The sequence below is a fragment of the Crotalus tigris genome, unplaced genomic scaffold (assembly GCF_016545835.1).
Source record: "Crotalus tigris isolate CLP2741 ecotype Arizona unplaced genomic scaffold, ASM1654583v1 scf7180000024391.5723578, whole genome shotgun sequence".
Classification (NCBI taxonomy): Eukaryota; Metazoa; Chordata; class Lepidosauria; order Squamata; family Viperidae; genus Crotalus; species Crotalus tigris.
In genome coordinates, this window is record NW_024100561.1 from 1,718,078 (window position 1) to 1,744,676 (window position 26,599).

Below are 26,599 nucleotides of genomic sequence, written 5' to 3' on the forward strand. Positions count from 1 at the left end.
AGCATCAAATAAAAAAACAAGGAAGAGCAAAGCAAGGTAGTACTGAATCCCTTAAACATGACAGGATGCCTAATCTCTCCTTCCATTTAATATCCTGTAATCCTCCTTTTTTTCCTTATTAGTTAAAGGGTCCAATGTGGGGCATATTCTCTAAGACTCAAAATAGCTGGCTTGAAGCTAGCCCTTGTTGATTAATCATCTACTGTATTCTGGATAGGTTTTGGAGGATATTTCCATTTGAGAGAACATGAAGCTAAAGTGTCTCAAGGAACTTAAGCTTTCTGAGAACTCTGGACACGTTTTCTATGTGCTTTAGGACACACACGCTCTTTAAATATTACAGGCGTGAAACAAAGGCAGATGCTGCAGTTGTTTTCTGCTCTAATAGGACCACATAGATTTTAGATTCAGAGACAAATATAAATTGTTACTTTTTGATAAAGATGCACCCAGCATGCAATGTGATAGACTGGAAAAAAAGTCAATAATCTAATCTATATGGGAGCCTGCTAGTAATTACAAATCAGAGAAACATGTAAACACAATTAAAGAAAATAGAGTTTGAGAATAGCAACAAACATGGCTAGTGAGCAAGAAAGAAAGATTAAAGCACATGTGATAATGCTGGATAGTAATGGTGGTGATGGTGATAATAGTGGTGATGTTAATTTTATGGGACTTCTGAATCACAGATGTCTAATATCTTGGAGTGGTGGACACATCTGGAATATTAAGATTATGTTCAGACACTCTTGCAAATGAGAAGGCCTTTCCATTCACAAATAATCAGTCATAGGATAAAAGCTAATTATAAATAACTAAATTGCTATCTGAACGTTCTTCATTTTTCTCCTCCTGCAAGAAACTTTGATCAGCTTTAGCCAGTATTGCTAATGGTGTGGAAGGGTGGGAACTGCATAGTTTGGATCAAACCATGAGAACAAAGCAGATCTAATTTTGGAATAGAAAACATACCCATGAGTAAGATGTGTAGCAGTTCACCAGTCCTGGTGACGAGAAAAGGACACAATTCCATTAGCTGGTTGCTGTTATGAGAAAAATAATCATGATCAATCCAGGTCACCACCTTCATAATTATAATAATCTTTCTCAGCAACCAATCAGTGCAACTATGTTCTCTTTCTTCCATAATTGGTGAGGAAAGCCTTCATTAATGCATTTACTGTTATTTTGAAATATCTCCATTCTTTTCAACAATTAAAGTTGGAAATATCTTTTATTCTTTTTAGGTTGCATTATTAATGTTCTCATTAAAATGTCTCACTTTTCTTCCTACAATATTTCTAAATTCTACTAACTATAATTCTTATTCAGAGCTTCCTTCTAACCCATGTTTAGTATGTTCTGTTAATCTTCCTGTTTCTTCAAACCTATTGTTTGTGTTATTATTTCTATTGGCTTCAAACATTTTTTGTATTACATTTGAAGTTATAGTTTTATCTTTCTAGTGGCTGGCTAAGGCTGTAGTTGGAAAATGCAGTATTCCAAGAAGACCACAAGATGCTACTAATGAGTATTTTTAACTAGGTCTCATAAAAGAGACTGCAACACTTTCAAATCATATTACAAGCCATAAGAATAGTCTAAAGACAATATTATATCTTAATGCCCAGTCTCACAAGAATGAAAAAAAGTTAGAGTGCACAATGTTTTGTAACTTGTATGGAGGGAAAAAGAGAATTAGACTGAGCACCAAATCAAACATAGCACGATATTCTTGACTAAACATTTTACCTATTTCTATAGAGACAGGAAGCTTCCTGAAGCAAAATTGTCTTCTGCTTCAGTGTTCGTGGAGGTTCTTAGAAATCCCAAGCTTCTCACAGAGGATTTTGGGAAGAATGATACTTGTATTCCTTACCAGTCTCTTTCTCTTGCTTCTTTATCATTGTAACCCTAGTCTATATTTTTTTTTTTTGTATTCAGCAGAGAAAGGCTGGGAATATCTGCCCTTGTATACTTGATAGAGAATACCATGAACATGTATATCCTGTTTCTGGCAAGCAGCCTGCAGTTTTGTGAATGCCTAGCAAGTAGGCCCAACAGTCTTCAAGCTATTTTTGTTTCATTTTGCTGAACTCAACTTCCTTACCTAAATCCTTCTAATTCTTGAACTGAATGGAATTATGCTGCAGTTTTAGTTTCTGTTTATGTGCATGATGAGTTAGGTACATGGTGGATGTTACTGCTACTTGTTTTGATATCATACGTCACCCAGATCTTGGATGCCACTCAGGATTAAGTCCATGACCATCTCTCTTCTGTTGGTAACATGATTATTTTAATATTTGGGTTACCTGATACCATTAAATTCTCCTGGCTCATGATCAAAATCCTTTTTACTATAGATCAAGACTTATTTATTTTTGAAATTTCTTCTAATTTCTGAAAAATATTGTCTGACTACTTAATTGCATTGGCTTTAATATATTTGCCTTTTGGTTAATTGTAGTTGTTATCGCTTACATTTTGTTAAACATTTGACAGTCTAATTCAGTAAGATTACATATTTGAAATTGACAAAATACCTATCAGCTTAAAAAGTTATTTTTCAGGTAAGAAAGTTTTAGCATTTATGTTGGGAACTAAAACCACTACAGAAAAAAAACATATTGCAAGTAAAATAAACTCTATCCTCTCATGAACAGCAATTCTATTTTATTATAGTTGGTAGGCATTTATAAAGAATACATACTGTTAAAATTATAATTAAGATCAACAGCAAGCCTGTTCAAAAACACAAACACAATGTGACTGAAAATAGTTCAGATCATACGATCTAAAAACAAATAGTCAATACCTTTGAATTGGCCATGCCAATAAACCTGTGCCTCCAACAGGTGGTGTACCATTCTGGAGGTGGCTATTGATTAGGAAATCCCAAACTTTTCCCCATGTACTTTGTGTTCTTCTTATCCCCATTTTTTAATTGTGCCTATTATTATTATTGTTATTTACTGTTTTTTTTTTCATTTTAATGCTTACTGGCTTTAATGCTTGTAAGCTGCCGAGTGTAGCCTCTATGCAAGATGGACAGCACATAAATCTAATAAATAAACAAGTGCTATAAGAAATAACGGCCTTTGAACTATGGTGCTGGAGAAGACTCCTGCGAGTCCCTTGGACTGCAAGGCGTTCAAACCGGTCAGTCCTAGAAGAGATCAACCCCGATTGCTCTTTAGAAGGCCAGATCCTGAAGTTGAAACTCAAATACTTTGGCCACCTAATGAGAAGGAAGGACTCACTGGAGAAGGGCCTAATGCTGGGAAAGATTGAGGACAATAGAAGAAGGGGACGACAGAGAATGAGATGGCTGGATGGAGTCACTGAAGCAGTAGGTGTGAACTTAAATGGACTCCAGAAGATGGTAGAGGACAGGAAGACCTGGAGGAACGTTGTCCATGGGGTCGCGATGGGTCGGACATGACTTCGCAATTAAGAGCAACAAATAAGAAATAACAGAATTATATTTTATTGATATAGGCCATAATACAGTAACAGAATCCTGAAAACCTGGTCTTTTATCTTCCATCCTTTTCTGTTTTCCTGTGCGAAACATACGATTTAGTAACAATCGTCTCATGATTTCTTCAAGTCCATCTCTTTATTCCTCTATAATAAGGAATTAAAACTGTCATGGCGATCTGGGTGAAGACCAAGATGGCTGGCTAGCAGGCACACTTTCCAAGGAAGAACATTTCTAAGTTGGGATGCCAGGCATCAGCAAATCTCATGGTTACCTTCCAACATTTAGATCTAGGGCTACTTGGAGAAGGACCTCCCTAGATGATCTTATTTATTTATATATAAAATGTTTAGCTCACTTTTCACTAAAAGTCATCACAAAGAAGTACAAATCTATATTTGCTTGAGTTGAAATCTCTCTGATATGACTTGCTAACTTCCAGAAAACCAAAAATAATAAGAGCTGGAGGCGTATCTGCTACTGTATTGTTTATATGTTAATTGTTGATTTAACAATTGTTTAATAAAAAGATTAGACAGCCAGTTTAGTGGTTAAGGCATCAGGCTAGAAACTGGGAGACCAGGAATTCTTTGGCACCATAGGCACAAAGTCAACTGGGTGATTTTGGGCCAGTCATTTTCTCTCAGCTCTAGGAAGGAGGCAATAGCAAACCACTTCTGAAAACACTTGTCCGGACAGGCTCCAAGAGGTAGACACAATTGAATGGAAATAAAATAAAAAATAAAAAGTTTATTCTTCTTCAGATTAAGAACAAAGGTTATATGGTCATTAATCTGCACATTCTTTTCATCTACACAGCTTTGCTACTGAAAAGCAGAAAGCTCTTGATTTGCTTCAAGAAGCTGGAAGCTGAGACTTCTACAAAATGGGATTTGCCATATTTTTCTTCCATAACATCCTTTTCTACATGACAAATGGAAGATACTCAGTCACTTATGGTCCACTGATTAGGATAATGGGAAAAGAGAGGTCGCATGTTTTATCACTTGGTTGCATCAAAACAGATTGCTATCTATTTTGTGTCCTCCCCAATAACCACTCACCATTTTGGTGAAGAGAACAGAATTGAACTTGAGTCAGGGAAGGCCTTTGATCAAATGTCAGCTCAACCACAAATGACACCCAGCGACCTGCCATAACTTATTGCAGAGGTCTGTGCCTATTGTGCCTGAAAAGAGTACTTCCATATTCTATCAACCTCAGTCTTATTCTACTGTAGAGGAAAATCAGTTTTACAGGCCACAAAACAGTATAGTGTTAAAAAGGCTTAAAACTTCAGTAACTCTTACCATGTTTGTAACTTCATTGAATTGCAACCAGCACCTTAAGTATTTGCATTTGGTTGTAGCACTAATGATTCTGCAAGTAATCTTCCTTTTTTTCCCTCATTACTTGTTCCAAATAAAATCAACATGCTGTTGGCAAAACAGGCCCTAAATAATACCTTGTTTGATTGTAATATGACATTTGATTTGAAATCTTGTTTATAAAATGTCTTGTGTTTACTGGTCTTTCCCACTTGGACTTAACCATCACATAAACACACCATGGCAACATCTTTTTTTCTGCCATATCACGTCATTCCCAACTTATGAAGGAAACAACTTTCAATCATCCTTAGCTGTATCGGCAAGATCATAGTGTTTCCTCCTTTATTACAACACTCTCCATGGGCAGCCACAATCTGTTAGGCTTCTACCCTCATTGCCTTGAATGACTGGCAGTGATTGAGAACAGAAGCAAAAAGAGGCAGGAAAGGAATCGGCAGTGGGAACAACACATTTCATATCACTATTGTGTTCTGGCAACTCAAGGCTTGGTGGATAGGACTACGTAGGCAATGAGGCAAGGGTCCAGATCAACGCTGCTCCCTCCTCCTCCTCCAACTGTGAGGTACTGCCTAATCCTGAACGTGCTTTTGGGGGAACCAATCCAACTATGGAGCTCACTGGGATTTCTGCTTTGCCAACATGCGGTTCAATTCTTGCCAGTTTAATTCTCTGGGGTCCGCTAGTTCCAAGGGGGTAATCAAACGCCCTACTCCTGAGACAAACTCTGACCAGCCGATGCGTTTCTATTTTCTTCTAATTCCCCCTCTTCTGAAAGCGGTTAAACAGCCCCAATCTTGTTCTCTTTGGCAGTTTAGAGGAGGGAGATTTCGAGGCAGCGGAGAAGCTCCCCCACCTCCCACCCCCCGGCAGGCTTCACGTGCGAGAAGGAGCGGCCCGGGCGAGCGTTCGTCCCGCTTTCTTGGGCGAACAATCCCAGGACGGGCGCGCGGCTGAGCAAGGTGCCCGGCCGCTCCTGAACGTACCGCCCCCGCTCCGCGCACGGGCAAGTGGCAGTCGGGAAAGAGGGGGCGTGGCGACCTGGAGTCGGACCCCCCCTTCTGTCCCGGTCCCGGGGGAGGAGGCTGGCGGCATCGGCATCACGTGGACCCCACTCCCCTCTTCTCCCCCTCCCACTGCCTCCATCTCCCCCCCCCTTCCCTTTGTTGTAGCCCGAGCGGTAATCGGCGACGCCGGCAGCAGCAGTAGCAGCATCGGCGACGACGGAGCAGGAGCATCGCACAAAGGGGCGCGGGGAGGCAAGGCTATCCCTACCGGCTCCCGGAAGCCGGGGACAATAATAATAAAAAAGCCCGCCAGAAGCGAATTCGGCCCGGGATGCGGAGCGCTGGCTGGCAGCAAGGCCGGTGGGTCCGCGCTCCTCCCGGCGGCGCCCATTGAGACCCAGAAGGACCTCCAGTCCCGCTTTAAGAGCCCTCGCCATGGCGGCCACCGCCCGGCCCCGGCCCTCGCCCGGCTGCAACGGCGTCCTGTTCCTGATGCTGGCGGTGGCTCTCTGCACCCTCGGCCGCGTCCGGACGTCCAACCCTCTCTCCCCCGCCGCGACCAACGCCGATTGCGCCGGCAAGGGGAAAGCGGGCGGCAACTGCTCAGGTAAGCTGCAGGACCGGCGGGCTGGGCGCTGGGCGGGGAGTGGAGGCTTGGACGGCCCACAAGCGCTCCTGCTGCCCACGCCGAGCATCCTTCCTTTCTGCTGTCCTCCTCGTCTTTTCGCGCTCTTAACCGCTCGAGGTTTTTTCCGCCTCAGACCCCATCTCGGCACGCCACATGGGCTGGTCGTTCCTTCCTCGTTCTCGTCCATCCACCCCTTCCTTTCCATGCTGAATAGCTCCGTCAGTAGCCAGCCCCATCTTTGTCTTGCTGTCAGTCACACTTTTGAAAACCCATCACGCCACTTGCCTGCCTGCCTGCCTGCCTTTCTCTCCCTCCTCCTCCCCCGAATTCCCCGCGCCACGTTCCGGTTCCGAAGAGCGAGAGCCGCGGCAATTCGGAGGCACTTTCCTCCACGTCCGTATGCACGGGATTTCAAGCGCAGGGGTCGCTTTCTGCGCCTTAGATGCTGTGAAACAGATTCCGCGCAGGCTCTGCCTCCTTCCTGCTACCGTAGTTTCAGGTGATAGATCAGGTTCTGTGACACTCTACACACAACCCTAGAGCCCGATTGCAGCGCAGTCCTAAATCGCCAGGAATCTGCTTGCCCAGGGCCATCATCAGGTTGTGCGGATGAACATGGAAGATGGAAGCAGTCAAGAGCTAAATTTCAGCCAACCTGCGTTTGGACCCAAGGTTCAGCCCTGGGTTATAGAATATGATTTTCATAATGACAGTCGCTTCAGGTGCAATTCTATAACTTATCTAAGAACAAGATGTTACTCAGTCCTTTCTGAATAGACTTGTGTGGGATTGCGGGTTAATCTTCAAAATATTATTCACTACTTCATAGCCCAACACTATGTGTGTATGTTCCAAAGTAAGCAAAATTCACCTGGGCTTACTTTCAGGTATTGTGTACAGTTGTTTTCACTAGCAGCCCCTTCTTTTTAAATTTGCTCACTCAGGAGTAAGTCCCACTGAGTTTAGTGGCACTGAAACCTTGGGCCTGGGTTCAAGGAGATTTTCTTTTTCTTTTTTTTTTTAGTTCAGATGTGTACACTTTTATTGTGGAAGCTAAACACTACCTGGGTCTAAAAGTCACACTGGCCTGTAAAATCTCACACATTTATCCTCCAAATCTCTTTTGTATACAAAGAGGTCTCAACAGAAGCTCCATCTTCTTTCCCTCTTTTTCTTTTCACCTGCATGCATTTCAGAGCCCTATGTTCCCTCTGACATGAAGAAGGGAAAGTAAATCTGGGAATGTGAACATTGACCTGTGGGCTGTGAGGGGGTCAACAGTTCATGCATCTGGAACCACTGGCTCAGCATGGCTGGCTCAGAATTCTGGGAGTTGAAGTCCACAAGTCATAAAAGAGCCAAAGTTCTCCATCCCTGGGCTAGGTGATATGAGTTCATTTCCTATTGCTGGAACTAAAAACAGTGCAGCTCCGATTTCAAAATGTACTTTTTTTAGTTGTGATACAAGAAGGGAATATAATTTCTGTTCAAAAGGCAACAAAAGAAAAAGCAAACAGGAGGTAGCCTCTCTTTTGTTTCTCACTGTTGGATGTGTATCAGGCTTATCACCACAATTACTGCATCCATATTCACCACTTTCCCACTCTTTTTTTCAGCTCTGTTTCTTAAAAAGATTGCCTGAGAAATACAGAGATGTTGCTTCTGTAACCTGTTTAGATAATTGGGCTGCTTCTTGTCAGATCTGCAGCATTAATAAATATAATACAAGCCCCTAGATCAAATCTAGCCTCTATTATATAGAAAGACATATTGTGAAATACTTTGTGATCACAGCAAATGTATTTTTTTTAAAAAACTGTATTGTGTAAATGGTTACTTTATTCTCTTTCAACACCTTGCAGAAATAAATGCTGTTTTTTTTACCTCACATTTATTTTTTAAAAGTTATCTTTCTAAATTAGTAGTACTTAAACAGATCCAGGAAATTACAGGAAATTAAACTTATAATTGAGATTGGGTTTCTAAAAATGGTTTTCTTAAACATATTTCTAGTTTATTGTTCCTTTTGACTAGAATGTTTTGCCTTCCTCAAAGCATTTGAGCTGTCATTTTTTCATTCCCCCCCCTCCGTCATTTGAAGAGCATGGATGATTGCTCTGAAAGGATTATTAGTAGAAATCACATGCAACTGGTAGTGTCAAATTCATGAGAGATTCGTAACAGATTCTTCTTTCCAATTTCATTGTCTTCTCTGAGAGATGAAGAAGGCTACCACTTTTTAAACAGCTTTGAGCGCTTTATATAGTGCTCTGTTTTGGTAGCATAAGTTACTGACAACACATTTGTCTGCCTTTTCAGAAATACGTTCCAACGTAGCTTTTTTTTTTAAAGCAAGTTTGTGTAGGATTGCAGTGTTAAGGTTGCAGCTGTTTTGATACTTGCTAAAGAGTAACTTCTATGGGAAATAGCAGGATTAACCTTAAACATATACTATATAGGTTTGGGTTGAGTTGACTATCAAAGGAGCAGGCACTCAAGGCACTAAACATGTAGAACAATGGAATGATCTATGTTTTAAATGTTGAAGAATAATAAGGAAGTAAAAGGAATAATAAGGAAGTCTAAGGAAAAGAATGTGGAACTCTTTCTTTCCTGCACATTCTTCCAAATTTCTAAGCATACTTGCTTAGAATCTTTCTAAACATTCTGAATCTGGCTCACACACCCCCCCCCCCAGGGTTAAATTACAATCAGGAGAAATTAGTGAATAGGGAGGAGCAATTGCAAAAATACAAGCCCAATAGCATTCAGCATATTTCTAAGGTCTAGTAAATGGCTTATTTCCATGTAGACAGGCATAGGCTAATATCTGGAAGTTATTATATTGTATTTTTAACTTAAAATATTTATATTGCACTATGCCTTCTTTGACATCTTTGTTATAGACAACTCTGACAACAGTGATTGGTGTGGTTAGCAATTTCTCACAAAAGCAAAAGTCATCCCACAATGTAAATTTCACTTTTGTTTGTTCCTTCAATCTTTGCTCTCAATCCTTGCTCATTGAGTTTCTCATGCTGTGATTAGAGACATGTTGAGCAAAGTATTGCTCTTGCATGCTTGACTTGGATTCCTTTTGCATCCACATAATGACTTATTATGTTTTGTGCAAAGAAAGATTAGTAGGTTAATTTGCTACTGCCAAATGCCAGTTCGTCTAACCGGCATATATATCGTGCATGCTGCATGGGAAAGTCATTTTAAAAAGCTGGCAGGCAGAGCAGATTTTGGGACCTGATATTTCTCTATAATGCCTATAAATATAGTTGTACTGTTTTAAAAGAAGAAAAATCACATGCATCCAGCATAAAGTACAAGAAAACAAAATTGAACAGTATAACATAAAAGACAAGATTGCAAAGGTTTTGGTTTACTTGTCTAATTGGAGAACATATTCTGCAAATTATAATACTTAGTATGGAAATATCTCCCCAGAGTCTTCTTTATATTCAGAGCTGCTTAATTTGGATACACCACAGATTTTCAAATCTAATTAATTTATCTGGTGTATACAAAGATGCTCTAGCTCAGTGGTTCTCAACCTTTCTAATGCCGTGACCCCATAATACAGTTCCCCATGTTGTGGTGACCCCCAACCACTTATACATCACCGGGTGCCAGGGGCGTGGCCAAAGAAAAGGGGGGAAAATGGCGGACAGCCTTGTTTGGTGATCCCCGTGAAATGGTCGTTTGACCCCAAATGGGCTCCCGACCCACAGGTTGAGAACCACTGCTCTAGCTGATGTTCTTTTTAAGGTTTAGTTCCTACCTCTTTCTCTGTGCAGCTTCTGTGTCCAGTTATGATAAATTACCTTTTAGGGAAAACACTTTATGTTTCCTTATGCAGTTATTTGATAATGTCATACAGATGCCGTATGACCGTAACTAGAATTCTTTCTCCATTCTTTCCAGTCATCCAAATAATCCATTATTCCTTATGTACACTTTCCCCTTCCTTCTGACTTAAGCTCTCATTGTACTGGTGATATTTGACAAATTACAAGGCAGTGCCTGGATTATATTTGCATAATCCATGTTAACATTCTTCTTCCACCAGAATCCCTTGTCTTGGCATGAGCAATTCTAGTGGACTCCTCCCTGGATCATGTTGTTCTATTAATCAGACATCTTTGTATGGCAATTAAGGTATAATAGTAATACATTAATTAATATTTTAATGGGAAAAATCCTCTCAAATGAGCATGGCAGTTTCAAACTCTTTCCCTAAGTAGTTTGGTTGAATTAGATGATAAAATATCTTATGGAACTTTGAGAGGCAAAATTGCTCATCTTCCTTAACTCCCAGCCATCTTCTGCCTCACAAGCACCATTGCTGGAGGAAACAAGAAGGAGATGGGTTATTTTCCTTGTGTAAATCGTATTAACCTACTTTAGGATTGAGTAATTTTAGATTATTGCTTAGTCTCATTCCATTCACATCAGTGAATGGAATCTGACTTCCTTCCTAAAATTTTAGCTGTTCAATAAATGCTAGAATTGGGTATGTCTAGTTTAACAAAGAGAAGAACGAGGGGGGACATGATAGCAGTGTTCCAATATCTCAGGGACTGCCACAAAGAAGAGGGAGTCAAGCTATTCTCCAAAGTGCCTGAGGGCAGGACAAGAAGCAACGGGTGGAAACTAATCAAGGAGAGAAGCAACCTAGAACTAAGGAGAAACTTCCTGACAGTTAGAACAATTAATCAGTGGAACAGCGTGCCTCCAGAAGCAGTAAATGCTCCAACACTGGAAGTTTTTAAGAAGAGACTGGACAGCCATTTGTCCGAAATGGTGTAGGGTTTCCTGCCCGAGCAGGTGGTTGGACTAGATGACCTCCAAGGTCCCTTCCAACTTTACTACTATTAAATCTAATTTCAAAGTTAACTCAATCCACCGCTTCAGATACTTTTGGTTTGGCTATTGCTATATCATTTATACAGGTTTTTTTCTACTACTGAAAATAAAACTTATGTAAAGTTGACAGGTTTTCATTAGTTTATTGAAATACAGAATGTGGCTTTCACCCATTACTCATGTTAAAAATTTAGGGGTAGGACAGTAAACAAAAATAGTGGCAACATCATGATGACAGGGTTCATATTTTTCTTGCTCAGAACAAAGGGTTTTGTTTTCCCTTGCCAGTTCCAGTTGCAGGCTTTGAGAAACATAGTAGTTCTGTCCTCTGACTGAAGTTCTGAACTGTAGTTATAGGGCAAGAGAAATGGAGCAGATCAGTGGTAGGATTCAAATATGTGAACAACCGGTTCTCTGTGTGGATGCCACTTCCGGAAGTCCATTCTGGGCCTGGACAACAAAAAATTAGCTACCGGTTCTGCCGAAGTGGTGTGAACTGGCTGAATCCCACCACTGGAGCAGATCCTATAGCTCATTCTGCTATAGCAGTGGTTCTCAACCTGTGGGTCGGGACCCCATTTGGGGTCAAACGACCATTTCACGGGGGTCGCCAAACAAGGCTGTCCGCCATTTTTCCCCCCTTTTCTTTGGCCACGCCCCTGGCACCCAGTGATGTATAAGTGGTTGGGGGTCACCACAACATGGGGAACTGTATTATGGGGTCGCGGCATTAGAAAGGTTGAGAATCACTGTGCTATAGGGCCTGCCTGAGGCCAGGCTAAATTTCCTTTAGCTGCTGTAGTGTTTTTCTCAAGAGGGAGGAAGCATGGATTGGGGAAAGGGGCAGTGTGACCTCCTTGATTTGGAACAGTTAGTCAGCTTTTCAAAAAAAGTTTTAAAAAGAAGTGGGATGATGATGACGATGTAGCTTCATGATACTACATCTTTCATTTGGTGATTGCTTAGCGCACCCAGTGAGAGCTACCATCAGTGCTGCATGCAGGAGGAGGAAAGTGAATTGTGATACCCTAGTGAATCTTCTATGTCATATTGGTTCAGGCATAACACCAAGTGATTTATTTGTTTTTGATTTAACCCGGTGGGTGACTTCATCCTTTTAGACTTATCTGGATGAGCTACAGTGCAATACTGTACATGTATTCAGTACTGTTGTTGTCACTGGGTATTGCCCTTCAGAAGTGATTGCCAAGTTTGCAGGCTCAGTGGGTTTTTTCCCCCAGTGTTCAGAGGGAAGGTGATTCAGTGGGCTCTATAAATTCTTAATCCTATATCTAATAGAAATAAAAATAATCATGAGTACCTTAAAATGTATGTACTTTTTTGTTATTGCTAAGTTTAGTTTGGATTGTCAGGTAATGGGTTTATTTGGGAAAATTAAAAAAACATTAATAATTAGTACATTATGGAAGCCATAATATGTTGGTGGTGATAGTGGCATGTTTGAACAAAAGCATAAAAAAGACTTGCTGGACCAGATTAAAATCAGTAAGAGCAGTACTTTTGGGAAAGAGAGGATGGGAGAGCAAAATCCCCCTCTGGCTTATATATCCCAAAAACTAATACTGAGAAATATACTGCAAGTATATAACCACCATATCTAGCAATTGTTGATACCCAATCTTCTATTTGCTTAATCCTCTTTAAAGTTGTCCAAGTTTGTAGCTGCCTCTATATTTTGCCATAGCAAATGTCATAGCTTGACAATATTTGATATAAGGAATTATTTCCTTTTATCTCTATGTTTGGAAACAGATTATGGTACTATTAAAACCAGAATGGTTTTCTGCTGTTAACCTGGTAATCACATAAATTGGCATAATTTTTAACATGCAAAGCCTGTACCCATTAAATACGATCTGTCTAATATTTTCTGGAAAGCCTTTTACTGTCTTTTTCCCTCCTGGGTCTTCTGCTAGTTTTCCATTCAAAGGACTGATAATCTCCACTTCTGCTTATCTTCAATCTCAACGTAACATCAGATGCTTTTAAACTATTAATTTGTACTGTTTACTCCATATGGACTGTTCATTATGGGAATAGTTCTCTGCCTAATTCGATGAATATTTTTAAACAGCTTGCCTACATGTAGAACAATAAAGTACATTTTCTATCTGAAAAACATTTGTCTTGGAGTTCATAAATATTCCAGTATGAAATAATCATATAATCTATTTCAACTCTTCAAATACTACTTTTCCCTCAAAGTGCAATGAAGAGAAACAAAAAAAAAGCGCCATTCTACAACCATGTAATAATAATGACATATGGGAAATAGAACTAATGAAGTAGGTCACAGAATAATTAAGTGTTGCAGAAGATGAGAAATAAGGGAATCATGAACATTTCTGACAGATGATGCCAATAATTGAAAGGTATCGCCAATCATTTCAAATGGACAAGTAGCCACAAGTAACCGCTATAGAACGTGCTTCTTAGCTGCCTCCAATCTTTTCATGGTTTTAGTATTTATAGAAGTTCAGATGAAATTGCAAACTCTTTCAGGGTTTATATTTTCATTTTGGATTCAAAGAGATGAATGAGATGTTCAGGTCCTGCAGATGTTGAAGAATCATGGAGTCTGTCATGTAGTTCTTACTATAAGTAACAAGAGAAGGAGAATTTACCAGTACTTATTCCCTGATGACTGCTTTTTTCATCAATACCTCCTTCCAGTAACTTTGCCTGGAGATGCGGCAAGTACACTTGCTTGAGGAACCCAAGTAAAGTGTAAAAACTAAAGGAGAAAGTGTCAAGTAGGAAAAATGAGGTCATGCTGTTTTGGCTACTTCTCTTGTCAATTGTCCCATTCATCAACATTTTCTTACTGTTTACCAGCCTATGGAATTTCCAGGTCCTTGAAAAGGGAACCGTTAACTAATTGCAGTTTATCCTCAAAAGAAATTTTAAAAACCCATAAAAAAATCTCTAAATTGGAAAGCTGATTTGAAATAATATCAAATACATTTCAAGTAAAATATTTTTTCACTGACATCGGTAATTCAGTGTGTAGTCAGCACTACTCTTGCCTTTCTTTAGATCAGATACTTGTTTTTCCTGAAACTCCTTAGTTATAGTCAGTAGAGGTATTCAATATGTATTGAAAGTGTGTTGCGTCGTGCAGTCTAAAGTGGTATGCAGAGCACTGATGACACTCTGAGAATGTATAGAACTTCTAACTGATCCTGGAGAGTAAAAACATTTGCAACTGCGACTTAGATTGAATGTAAATCCCATAAGGGATTATTCAGTAGTTAAGGTTAGAAACCTTATTTGCTTGACCTTTTTCAGTCAAGACATCAACTTACAACAGTTTGCTTAGTGACTATTCAAAGTTACAACGCTACTGGAAAAAATGATTTTTATGACAATTTTTCACACTTATGACCATTGCAGCATTCCCATGATCACCAAATCAGAATCGAACTTTTGACAACTGACTCATATTATGACGGTTGCAGTGTCCCAGGATCATGTGATCATTTTTTGCAAACTTCTGTCAAGCAAAGTCAGTGGGGAAGCCAGATTTATTTAATAATCATGTTACTAACTTAGTAACTGCAATGATTCACTTAACTATAGCAAGAAAGATCATAAAACGGGGCAAAACTCACTTAACAACTGCTTTGTTTAGCAACAAAAATTTTGGGCTCAGTTATAAGTCAAGGACTACTTGTTGTCAAACACCTGAAGTACAGTTACATTATTACATGGGGACTGGTGCTATGTTTTAGGATGGTGATGTAAATCTTTCTTACATTCATTTAATTTACAAAATTAATATATTTTAAGACTGGGAAGATTGGAAGGGATGACAACTAAAGTAAACACTAATTATATGAGATGTGCAAACAACACTTGTTTGTTATCTGAAAGTAAAGAAGACTTAGAAATGATGATGGTATGATGATGATGATGAAGATGAAAATAAAACTATAAAATGAAACTACAGGTTATAGTAATGATAAATATTAAGGACACAATGACAATTTCAAGTCCACACTTATTGAAGTTACAGTTGATTGTGAAAGAGTGAAGGTGTTACATCAAGCTTTTCTTGAGCACAAGATTAGATAAGATGGATTGTGATGGAGAAAGGAAGAGGGAGGAAGCAATGACAAACAACACCGTGAAGGATTGCTACCTTTCAATGAAAACAGTTAAAATAGTGATTATCTACAGCTGTGAGCTGACAGTATAAGAAAGGTTGATGCTTTCCATTTCTGTTTTTGAAGATGTTTACTAAGAATACCATGAACTGCAAGAAGAATCAATGAAATCAGTCTTAGACTACAAAAAGTCCGACTGTGATTTTGAGATGCTGATCACTAAGAGAAATTTACATGATTTAATAAGTAGTGGGCTAGAGAAAATAACTAAGCTTGGCAAGGTAAAGGAAGTGGAAGAAAAAAACAATAGATAAGCTGGAGGGATAAGATGAAAGACATTACAGTAATGTTCTTGGAAGGACTATGAGTTATTGAAGAAGTTCAGGATGACACGCACTTCTCATAATGTTACAAAGAATTAAATCTGACTTATTTAAGAATAGATAGAGGAATTGATTCCGAAAGAGATTTAAATACATGTTAACACTATTGTTAAAATCAGCAGGATTTAAATTCTTAGTTTTGGCTTGATAGTCCTATTCTTTACAATTTAATGAATATCCTATTCTTCTATTTCAAGTTAATTTTCTTTGTTCAGGCACCTGAAAATAGGTTATTCAAATTTTATTTCAGTTTATATTAATGTAAATCATGCAGCTGAAAGGAGGGAATTAGATTAAGAGAGGAAGAAAAAGGGAGATACATGGGAGAATTTCCCAAGGCTGAGGAGAAGTTTGAATTTGGTTATTTCCATATGTTCTAACCAGGTTCACTAATCTCAGTAGTACTTCAATAGTTGTTGTCTTTATGTAATTCAGTTTGGATTCAAACAATATTTATTTTGTAAATAGTAATCTACATTATTAGTATTATTAGTTTGATTAGCATCAGTTGACTTTTTAATAATCAATCCAGACCATACATAAATTGTTTTTTTGCCTTTTGCAATTCTCCAAAACCATTATCTATCAGATGATTCTTTCCCTATTCTGATTATTTCTTTTCTGTTTACTGGTAAGATGTTACTTTCTTCTAAATAATTTTGCATGTCCACTATTATGTTAATATGTAATTCAGGCAAGTATGTTATCAGCCTGTAGTTTCTTGGTGTTGTCTCTTATGCTGTATCTTTTTGAATCAGGTAAGTTTTGCCAAATATTAACCAGTTGTTGATGTTTCCTTTATGCAATACTTCATTAAGCCATTGAGCTATAATTGAATGTAAACTACTCAGATATTGGAGCCAAAGGGCAGGTAATTGATCATTTTCAGGAGATAGTTTTTCATCCTTTTCATTCATTTTTAACCATTTTACTGTAACTATTAGTTCTTCCATTTGATTTTTACTAAATTTACCTTCAAATTCTTATATTACTCAGCATTTTTATTATAATCTCTTCGATTTTCCATAGAAATTTCCAATACGTTTCCTTTTTGTTTTGTTTCCCATTTTCAGAATTTCTAGCACTGTATATATAGACTCGTCTCTGGTCTGATTGAAATAATTGATTTTGCTTAAATTGGATGATTTGTGCTCACAGCATTCTATTTTCCTACTATTGCTGTGATTGTTGCTTTATGATTTCTGAAGCTTCTCCCATTTTTCTGGTAAGCAATTTTTTAAAAATTATGGTTGTCTTGATTCTTCATTCTTTTTGCTCTTTCATGTTCCTTAAATCACTTGTATCTGATCTTAATTTCTTTGTCTTGGCCTCCAGTCTGATCTGCCACTTTGGAATTGAATATGATTTTGTTTTTGTTTTTCTAATTTCAATACCCACTTGTTCTGCAACCATTATTGTTGCCTTTTATTTTAATTTAAAATAGATATAAACAAAAGAGCAAATAATATACCTTTATTATTTTTACAAATAACTCAAGGCAATGAAGGTATCCAACACACCTTCCTCCTGCTATTTTGCCTGTGGCCACAACCCTGTGAGACACAGTATGTTGGGCTGAGAAAGAATGACTGACCCAAGATGCAGATGGAATTTATGGCGAAGGTGGAACTTACAGTCTCCGGTTTTCAAGCCTAATCCTTTAACCACTAGTCTAGAGCAATCTGATTTTTATTGTAGGCAAATTGTAGGTCTTTTTGATAGGTGCTATTTTAATCCTTGCAAGTGTCTTATTTACACCCTTCATTATAGATGCCAGATCTTTTGAGTGCTGGCAATTTTGGTCTTTCTATGGATAATTCTGTGTATGTGATAATTTGTCTTTTCATTCCTCTTTTTGTGGGAAGTGTCCATTTATAGGTTATTTCAGGGCTGGCCTGTACTGGCTGTGTTGTTATTACTACTTCTAAGTTCTCGTTTCTGAAGTTCATATTAGCTTTTTTGTTTATATGTTATTTTAATAACAACTGTGTTATCTGAATTTCTTCTACTATTCTACTATTGTTTTGGAATCTTCCATTTTCACATTTTTTCTGAATTTTTTCCAGTTCTGCATTCCTGAATATTTTATTTCTGGTAATGAATCTCCTTTCATTTGCTAATCGCTGTTCAGTGATATTTGAGTCTGGATAAATTTTTTTTCAGTGTTCAAGCATTTGCTTTAAGTATTCCCATTTTGTTGGTTCCAATTTATAATAAGAGGCCATAATGACATGATTTTCAAACACATTATGCTTTTGTTATATCTGTGCTTGTTCTTCCATTAATCCTACAATCCCAGTCATAGCTCCTGAGTCCCATTGCCCACTTGTCAACAGTTGCCCAGGAACTCTACCATCTGACATGGTTTTAATTGACCTGTGTGATAAGCGATCCGACACAGAATTCTTTTTCTTTTTTCTCACTGTTGATGTATATACTTAGTCTGGCTATTCTACTAAGACAGTGGTTCTCAACCTTCCTAATGCCGCGACCCTGCAACTGGTCGTAAGTGGAGGACTACCTGTATTTCCCTGCCCGGGAGCGCCGCACATGCATGGTGCCACCCCCTGCGCCGGCCGAGGCATAGCTGGCAAGCGGCAGAGACAGCGCAGGCCGACCACCAGCTGGGCCACCAAGGCAGGTAAGGCACCTGCTGGGCCCCACGCACGCCAGCAACCCTCCCTGCACTCGCCAGCCTCCCACCTGCCACCCCCGGCCCTCTTTTACTTACTTTTTAGTTGCTCAACAGGGAGGGAAGCTCTGCAGACTGTTCCCCTTGCAGCACCGTTTGCAGACTGGGGGTTTTGGCGGGCTCAGCAGGGCAGAGACAACCCTGAACAATTCCTATTGGCTTTTGAGAGCCAATAGAATTAGACTCTGTTCAAGAGAGTCTATTCTATTGGCTTTTGAAAGCCAATAGAATAAGAGTGAGTAGCACAGCTAAGGAAAAGGGGAAAAAATGGCGGGAAAATGGCGGATCGCATTGTTTGGCGACCCCCGTGAAATGGTCGTTCGACCCCAAATGGGGTCATGACCCACAGGTTGAGAACCGCTGCAATAGAGTCTCTTGAATAGAGTCTATTTAACATTTACATGAAGCCGCTGGGTGAGATCATCAGACAGCACGGGGTGAGGTTTCATCAGTATGCTGATGATACCCAGCTATATATCTCTTCCCCGAGCTCTCTCAGTGAAGCGGCTAATGTGATGGGCCATTGCCTTGAAGCCGTGAGGGTCTGGATGGAGGTTAACAGACTCAGGCTCAATCCTGACAAGACCGAGTGGCTTTGGATGTTGCCTCCCAAGGATCATGTTAACTGTCCAGTGTTGACTCTAGCAGGGGAAAATATACCCCCTTCGGAGTGGGTTTGCAACTTGGGTGTCCTCCTTGATCCACAGCTGAAATTGGAACTTCATTTGACGGCTGTGGCTGGGAGGACCTTTGCACAAGTTCGTCTGTTGCACCAGTTGCGGCCCTACCTGGACCGGGAGGCTCTCCTTACAGTCACTCATGCCCTTGTCACCTCACGTCTGGACTACTGCAACATGCTCTACATGGGGCTACCCTTGAAAAGTATTCGGAAACTACAGTTGGTCCAGAATGCAGCCGCGCGAGTGATAGTGGGTGCTCCTCGGTACACCCACGTTACACCTATCCTCTGTGAGCTGCACTGGTTGCCTATTGGTCTCCGGGTCCAATTCAAGGTGTTGGTTATTACCTTTAAAGCTGTATATGGCTCAGGGCCAGGCTATTTGCGAGACCGTCTACTACCTCATAGTTCCCTTCGTCCGGTTAGATCCCACAGGCTGGGCCTCCTTCAGGTCCCATCGGCCAAGCAGTGCCATTTGGCGGGGCCGCGGGGAGGGCTTTCTCTGTGATGGCACCCACGTCTTGGAACCAGCTTCTCCGGAGATTAGGACCACTCCCACCCTGTTGGTTTTCCGCAAGCTGCTTAAGACCTGGCTTTTCCGGCAGGCCTGGGGTTTATAAAATCTGACCCCTGGATGAATGTTATTGTATTGTTTGTTTATAATAATAATAATAATAATAGTAGTAGTAAAGTTGGAAGGGACCTTGGAGGTCATCTAGTCCAACCCCCTGCTCGGGCAGGAAACCCTACACCATTTCGGACAAATGGCTGTCCAGTCTCTTCTTAAAAACTTCCAGTGTTGGAGCATTTACTGCTTCTGGAGGCAAGCTGTTCCACTGATTAATTGTTCTCACTGTCAGGAAGTTTCTCCTTAGTTCTAGGTTGCTTCTCTCCTTGATTAGTTTCCACCCGTTGCTTCTTGTCCTGCCTTCAGGTGCTTTGGAAAATAGCTTAATTCCCTCTTCTTTATGGCAGCCCCTGAGATATTGGAATACTGCTATCATGTCCCCCCTTGTCCTTCTCTTCGTTAAACTAGACATACCCAATTCTAGCAACCGTTCCTTATATGTTTTAGCCTCCAGTCCCCTAATCATCTTTGTTGCTCTTCTCTGTACTCTTTCTAGAGTCTCAACATCTTTTTTACATCGTGGTGACCAAAACTGGATGCAGTATTCCAAGTGTGGCCTTACCAAGGCATTGAAGAGTGGTATTAATACTTCACGTGATCTTGATTCTATCCCTCTGTTAATGCAGCCTAGCACTGTGTTGGCCTTTTTGGCAGCTGCAGCACACTGCTGGCTCATATTTAAGTGATTGTCTACTAGGACTCCGAGGTCCCTCTCACAGTTACTACTATTGAGCATGGTGCCACCTATGCTGTACTTGTGCATTTGGTTTTTCTTGCCTAAATGTAGAACCTTGCTTTTTTCACCATTGAATTTCATTTTGTTAGTTAGTGCCCAGTGTTCAAGTCTGTCCAGATCCTTCTGTATCTGAAGCCTGTCTTCTGGAGTGTTGGCTATTCCTGCCAGCTTGGTGTCGTCTGCAAATTTGATGAGTTCCCCATCTATCCCTTCATCCAAATCGTTGATGAAGATGTTGAAGAGTACTGGGCCCAGAACAGAGCCCTGGGGCACCCCACTACACACTTCCCTCCATATAGATGCAGTTCCATTGAGGACCACTCGCTGAGTACGGCCGGTCAGCCAGCTACGGATCCATCTGGTGGTGGTTCTGTCTACCCCACATTTTTCTATCTTGTCAAGTAGTAGGTTGTGATCTACTTTATCAAATGCCTTACTGAAGTCCAAGTAAATTATGTCCACAGCATTCCTCTGATCCACTAATTTTGTCACTTGGTCAAAGAATGCAATAAGATTTGTCTGGCATGATCTATTTTTGACAAACCCATGTTGGCTTTTAGTAATGACTTTGTTTGCCTCTAGGTGTTCGTTGATTCGTTGTTTGATTATCTTTTCCAGGATCTTCCCAGGTATTGAGGTCAGGCTGATAGGTCTGTAATTTCCTGGATCCATTTTTTTTCCTTTTTTGAGGATGGGAACTACATCAGCTCTTTTCCAGTCCTCTGGTAGTTCCCCTGTGTTCCAGGATCTTTGAAAAATATAGTTCAGTGGCTCCGATATCACATCTGCCAGTTCCTTGAGAACTCTGGGGTGTAATCCATCTGGTCCTGGCGATTTGAACTCATCTAGGCTGGACAGGTGCTCCCTAACGATTTTCTTGCCTATCTTAACTTGTGTTTCTGTTTTGTTTTTTATGGCACTATTTTTGATAGGTTGGTCTGTTTTTTCCCTTTGTGTAAAGACAGATGCAAAAAATGAGTTAAATAGTTCTGCTTTCTCCCTGTTGCTTGTCACCTTCTTGCCACTTCCACCCACTAATGGACCAATCATTTCCTTCACTTTTTTCTTGTTTTTTACATGTTGAAAGAAGCTTTTTTTGTTATTTTTGACTTTGGTCGCAAGCCTTAGTTCATTTTGAGCCTTGGCTTTCTTCACTTCATCTTTGCAGGCTCGGGCTATTTGCTGATATTCTGACTTAGTTATGTTCCCCTCTTTCCACTTTCTATACTTGTCCTTTTTATCTTTCAATTTGTCAGAGAGTTCTTTATGCAGCCATGCTGGTTTCTTTTGAGAGCTGTTATTTTTCCTCTTTGTTGGTATTGTGCTAGACTGTGCTTTTATTATCTCATTTTTCAAAATTTCCCAAGCTTCTTGAGTTGTTTTCCCCTTGAGGATTCTCATCCATGGAATCCTTCCCAAGCCCTCTCTAAGTTTATTGAAATTAGCTCTCTTGAAGTCCAAGACTCTAGTTTGACTGTGTTCTATTGGTTGTGCTTCTATAATGTTGAATTCTAATATTGCATGATCACTTCCTCCCAGGGTTCCTATGGCTTCAACACCGTCTATCATTTCATCTCTGTTAGTGAGAATTAGATCCAAAATGGCTAATCCCCTAGTTCCCTTCTCTACTTTTTGGGAGACAAAGTTGTCTGCTAGGTTTGCCAGGAACCTGTTTGATCTTCCACTTGGTGCGGAGTTTGTCTCCCAGTTGATGTCAGGGTAGTTAAAGTCCCCCATTACTATTGTGATGTGCTTCCTACATACCTTAGTTAGCTGACTAGCAAAAAGTTCATCTATTTCCTCTGTTTGGTTGGGTGGTCTGTAGTATACACCTATGGCAATGTCATTTCCCCCCCCCTTTTATATTGACCCAAATGCATTCAAGACAGTTTTTATCATTGTTGTACTCTATTTCTGTGGAGTTGTAGTTATTTCTTATATAGAGAGCAACTCCGCCTCCTCTTTTATTTGGTCTATTTCTTTTAAATAATTTAAATCCCTCTAGCTGTGTGTTCCATGTGTGAGTTTCATCCCACCATGTTTCCGTAATGGCAACAATATCGTATCTGCCCTCATTAACCTGAATTTCTAGTTCACCCTGTTTGCTGTTCATACTCTGTGCATTGGTGTATAAACATTTGAATCCTTTGTGGGTGGCCCTGTGTTTCCTTTCTACATAACCTGTGTGGTGCCTGAGTTCTCCTATTGTCTTACCACCTATTTGGTTAGTGCACTTTATGTGGCACTCGCTATTAGAGGCTTCATTTTGATTGGTAGCAAGGTTGGTATTCTTGTCCACACACACATCTATGCTACATGCACTGATAGCCCTATAGTTTTTAAATTGCCGGGGACAGGGTTGTTCCGTATCAATTAACTCCCTGTCCCCACTGTTTAGTTTAAATTTCCCTCCAGAAAATCTGTGAATTTATAGCCGAGTAACTCAGTCCCTTTTTTTGATGGATGCAAACCATCTCTTTTGTACATCTTTTGATTGGACCAGCTACTGACATCGTGACTAATATATCCAAAGCCTTCCCCTTTACACCACTCCTTTAGCCACATATTGAATTGTGCTATGCGCTGGCCTTTTCCGTTTTGCTCCTTATACACTGGTAAAACCTCTGAGAAAGTAAGCCTACAGCCTATTCTGCTAAGTTCCTTCCCCAAGCTCTGGAAATCATTCTGCACAGAGAGTACATCTTTTTGGGACAGATCATTAGTGCCAAGATGTACAATAGCCTCCACATCACAGTCCTTGCTGCCATTCTTGATTATTTTAGAAATACGCTTCTTGTCCCTACTGGCAGTAGCACCTGGAAGACACCTGACCTCTTTCAAAGCCTCTGTGTCCTTTCCTAAATTTACATCCCTTATAATTGAATCACCTACCAGAAGGTAGCTTCTCTTTTTGGGAGCCTTTCTATTCTTGCATGACTGATGTGCAATACCTGATTCACACTTCTCCCTGTCAAAATCTAGTTCTTCATCTCGGACCACAATCCCCTGCTTATTTGAGTTATCTTCACAAATACCTTTACCAGTCTCCTTAATGTCCCTATTAAGGTCAGCAAGGGCACTGTAGCTGTTGTGCAGGGACACAGCGAAAGCTTTGTGTTTATGGTTCACAGCTCTCACCCTGCCAGATCCCACGGTTGTCCACACTGCCCTTTTCCTGCAGGATCTTTGTGGTAAAGGGGGCTGATAGCAGGGAGGCTTACTAGAGTAGAGGGGCTGAACTGGACACCTAATTTCTGCCCGAAGAGCACGGATTACAGACCCTAGGTAAATGATCTGTCCTTGTAGGCTAGTGATTTGTTTACAGATAGGACAGTTTCCAAGTTTGAAAAGGGTACTGCGAAAGACAGCTGCAAAGCAGGTGTTGCACTGAACTAAGCCAGACATCTTAGATACAGGGGATGTCAGACACACTTGCCCTGAATGTACTGCTACTGTTTGTGATTTTTAGTTATATAATTATAGAATTCGTGCGCCTAACGGCGCACGGGCCGCTACTTTCCTGGTGGATTCTCCCAAAGCTTACAGTTTAAGCAGCAGCTGGTGGAATGTAGCATGTTCCAGCAGCCCGACCGAAGTTGGAATGGGGTTTAAATAGAGTATAATACACTATAAATATAATGGAGATCCAATCAGGGCCTCGCTACTTTCCTGGTGGATTCTCCCAAAACTTACAGTTTAAGCAGCAGCTGGTGGAATGTAGCACGTTCCAGCAGCCCGACCGAAGTTGGAATGGGGTTTAAATAGAGTATAATACACTGTTTTGTTAAGTTATGTTGTGTTTTTATTGTTAGCCACCCGGAGTCCTGCGGGAGTGGGGCGGTCTATAAATTTTAATAAATATAAACATAATAAGAGGAAAAGAAAAGGGAAAAAAATGGCGGACAGCCTTGTTTGGCGACCCCCGTGAAATGGTCGTTCGACCCCAAATGGGGTCGTGACCCACAGGTTGAGAACCACTGTACTAAGACATGTTTGCCATGGATAATAACCTTTCTTGTAGAATACACTATCACTAACATAGCTCTCAATCTCATCAGAGCATCACAGGTTTCTCCCACAACAAGGGGGTATTCATGGAATGGAATAAGTTATTTTTATGGGTAATCTACGGTTAGATTCACCATCTAAAACTGGTGGAGACTTAATTTTTCAAGCCCTAACTAAGAACCTAACAATTTTAGTGTAGCATCCTTGAATATAGGCACTTCCAAGTAAGGTAGCTTTTTTGTAAAATTAGTGTGTTCAGGGGTACATCATTATTAATTGCTTAATTTTAGCTATATAAATGAATGGCATCATTTGTTTAATGGAAGAAATTAAGGTTAATGGGAATTCAAGTTGTACTCATTGAGTAGTATGAAGTCTTACTTGTATGTACAGGTAAGTCTTTGACTTACAACAGTTCACTTAGTGATCGTTCAAAGTTACAACGGCACTGAAAAAAGTGATTTATGACCGTTTTTCACACTTATGACAGTTGTAGCATCCCCATTGTCATGTGATCAAAATTCGAATGCTTGGCAACTGCTTCAAAATTATGACAGTGGCAGTGTCCTGGGGTCACGTGGTCACCTTTTGCAACCTTCTGAGGGGGGGGGAAAACCAGATTCACTTATAACCATGTTGCTACCGTATATGCCGGCGTATAAGATGACTTCCGGAAGCGCTAAACTCGGCGCCAAAGACGGGGGTCGTCTTATAAACCGAGTTGTCTTATACGCCGGAAATACTGGTAGTTTCCGGCGTATAAGACGACGTTCTAGGAATGCGGCTCGGCGATAAAGACGGGGGTCGTCTTATACGCCGGGTCGCCTAATACACTGTCATATACGGTAATTTAACAACTGCAGCGATTCACTCAACACTTGTGGTAAGAAAAGTCATAAAAAGGGGGAAAACTCACTTCACAAATGTCTTGCTGAGCAACAGAAATATTGAGCTCAGTTGTGATTGTAAGTCAAGGACTACCTGTATTTAGACAACCATTTGGCTGAAATGTTATAGGATTTCCTGCCTGAGCAGTGGACTGGACTAGAAGACCTCCAAGGTCCCTTCCAACTCTGTTATTGTATGTATCTAGAATAGAGCGATGATCATGTTTCCTTGATTCTGATGGGTCTCTACTGCCACTTTTTGTCCTAGTCCACTTCAATTCTTTGCTTTCTTAAACTTCAGTAGTGTATTTCAGTAGGATGGAATGTATTTCGTATGGAAATATATGTTACTACAGATTCCAGCTGGACAGCCATCGTTCATTTTTCTTTCAGCAGAGAAAGAGAGCATTATCATAGCTTAACTTTTTTTCTGGCATAGCTTGATTGCAGGTTTTTAAATCAGATATATAAAGTGTTGTTTGCAAATAGGCAGATAACCTACAGTATATAAGTATAGGAAGAACAGACCGCGAGATGCAGAACGTTCAGTTTCTGTGCAAACAGACAAAAAAACATTCAGCGTAGGCAGAGAATGCTTTATTCAAAAGAGCATAAATTATACAGTATTACAAACTGAAATGTAAGAGAAAACCATAGTTCTGAACAGAACATAAGTGTACAAAATAAGAGCTTTTGATATTTTGTGCTTATTGTTGAGTCCTATTAAAGACATATTTTCTCTGAAATAATCAGCAGTATATTTTGGGAAAATGAAATATTTTCTTGAGAATTTCTGAATGTTGCCATTCCAGCATCTTAATACCATCTGTCAACATAATCTTTGGAATTATTAGCTAGGCATCCGTATAATATATTCATAACAACTTCAAATTTAACAAAATCTGTACTGAAATATAAAACACTAGCATAAAATCAATACAAACTAAAATAAAATTAGGTTTCAATCTAGCACTTTTTATGGAGAAATATTTTAAAAATGAATAAAGCAAATGTAAGTTTATAGAAATAGATAGCCCTGACCTCTTCCAACCGCCTTGGATACATCTTCCACCATTGGGTCTCCCCAGTCTATTATTCCAGAAGAGCAGTTTG

General features: G+C 40.1%; 1 protein-coding gene across 1 annotated transcript in view; it reads left to right on the top strand.

Moving 5' to 3' along the window:
- The first annotated feature begins 5,798 nt into the window (after positions 1 to 5,798).
- Positions 5,799 to 26,599, top strand: part of TMEFF1 (transmembrane protein with EGF like and two follistatin like domains 1) — a 102,560-nt gene continuing 81,759 nt past the window's right edge. The window contains exon 1 of the mRNA XM_039329271.1: positions 5,799 to 6,450. Coding sequence (XP_039185205.1) covers positions 6,279 to 6,450 — 172 coding nt within the window. The 5' untranslated portion in view covers positions 5,799 to 6,278. The remainder of the gene's footprint in view (positions 6,451 to 26,599) is intronic.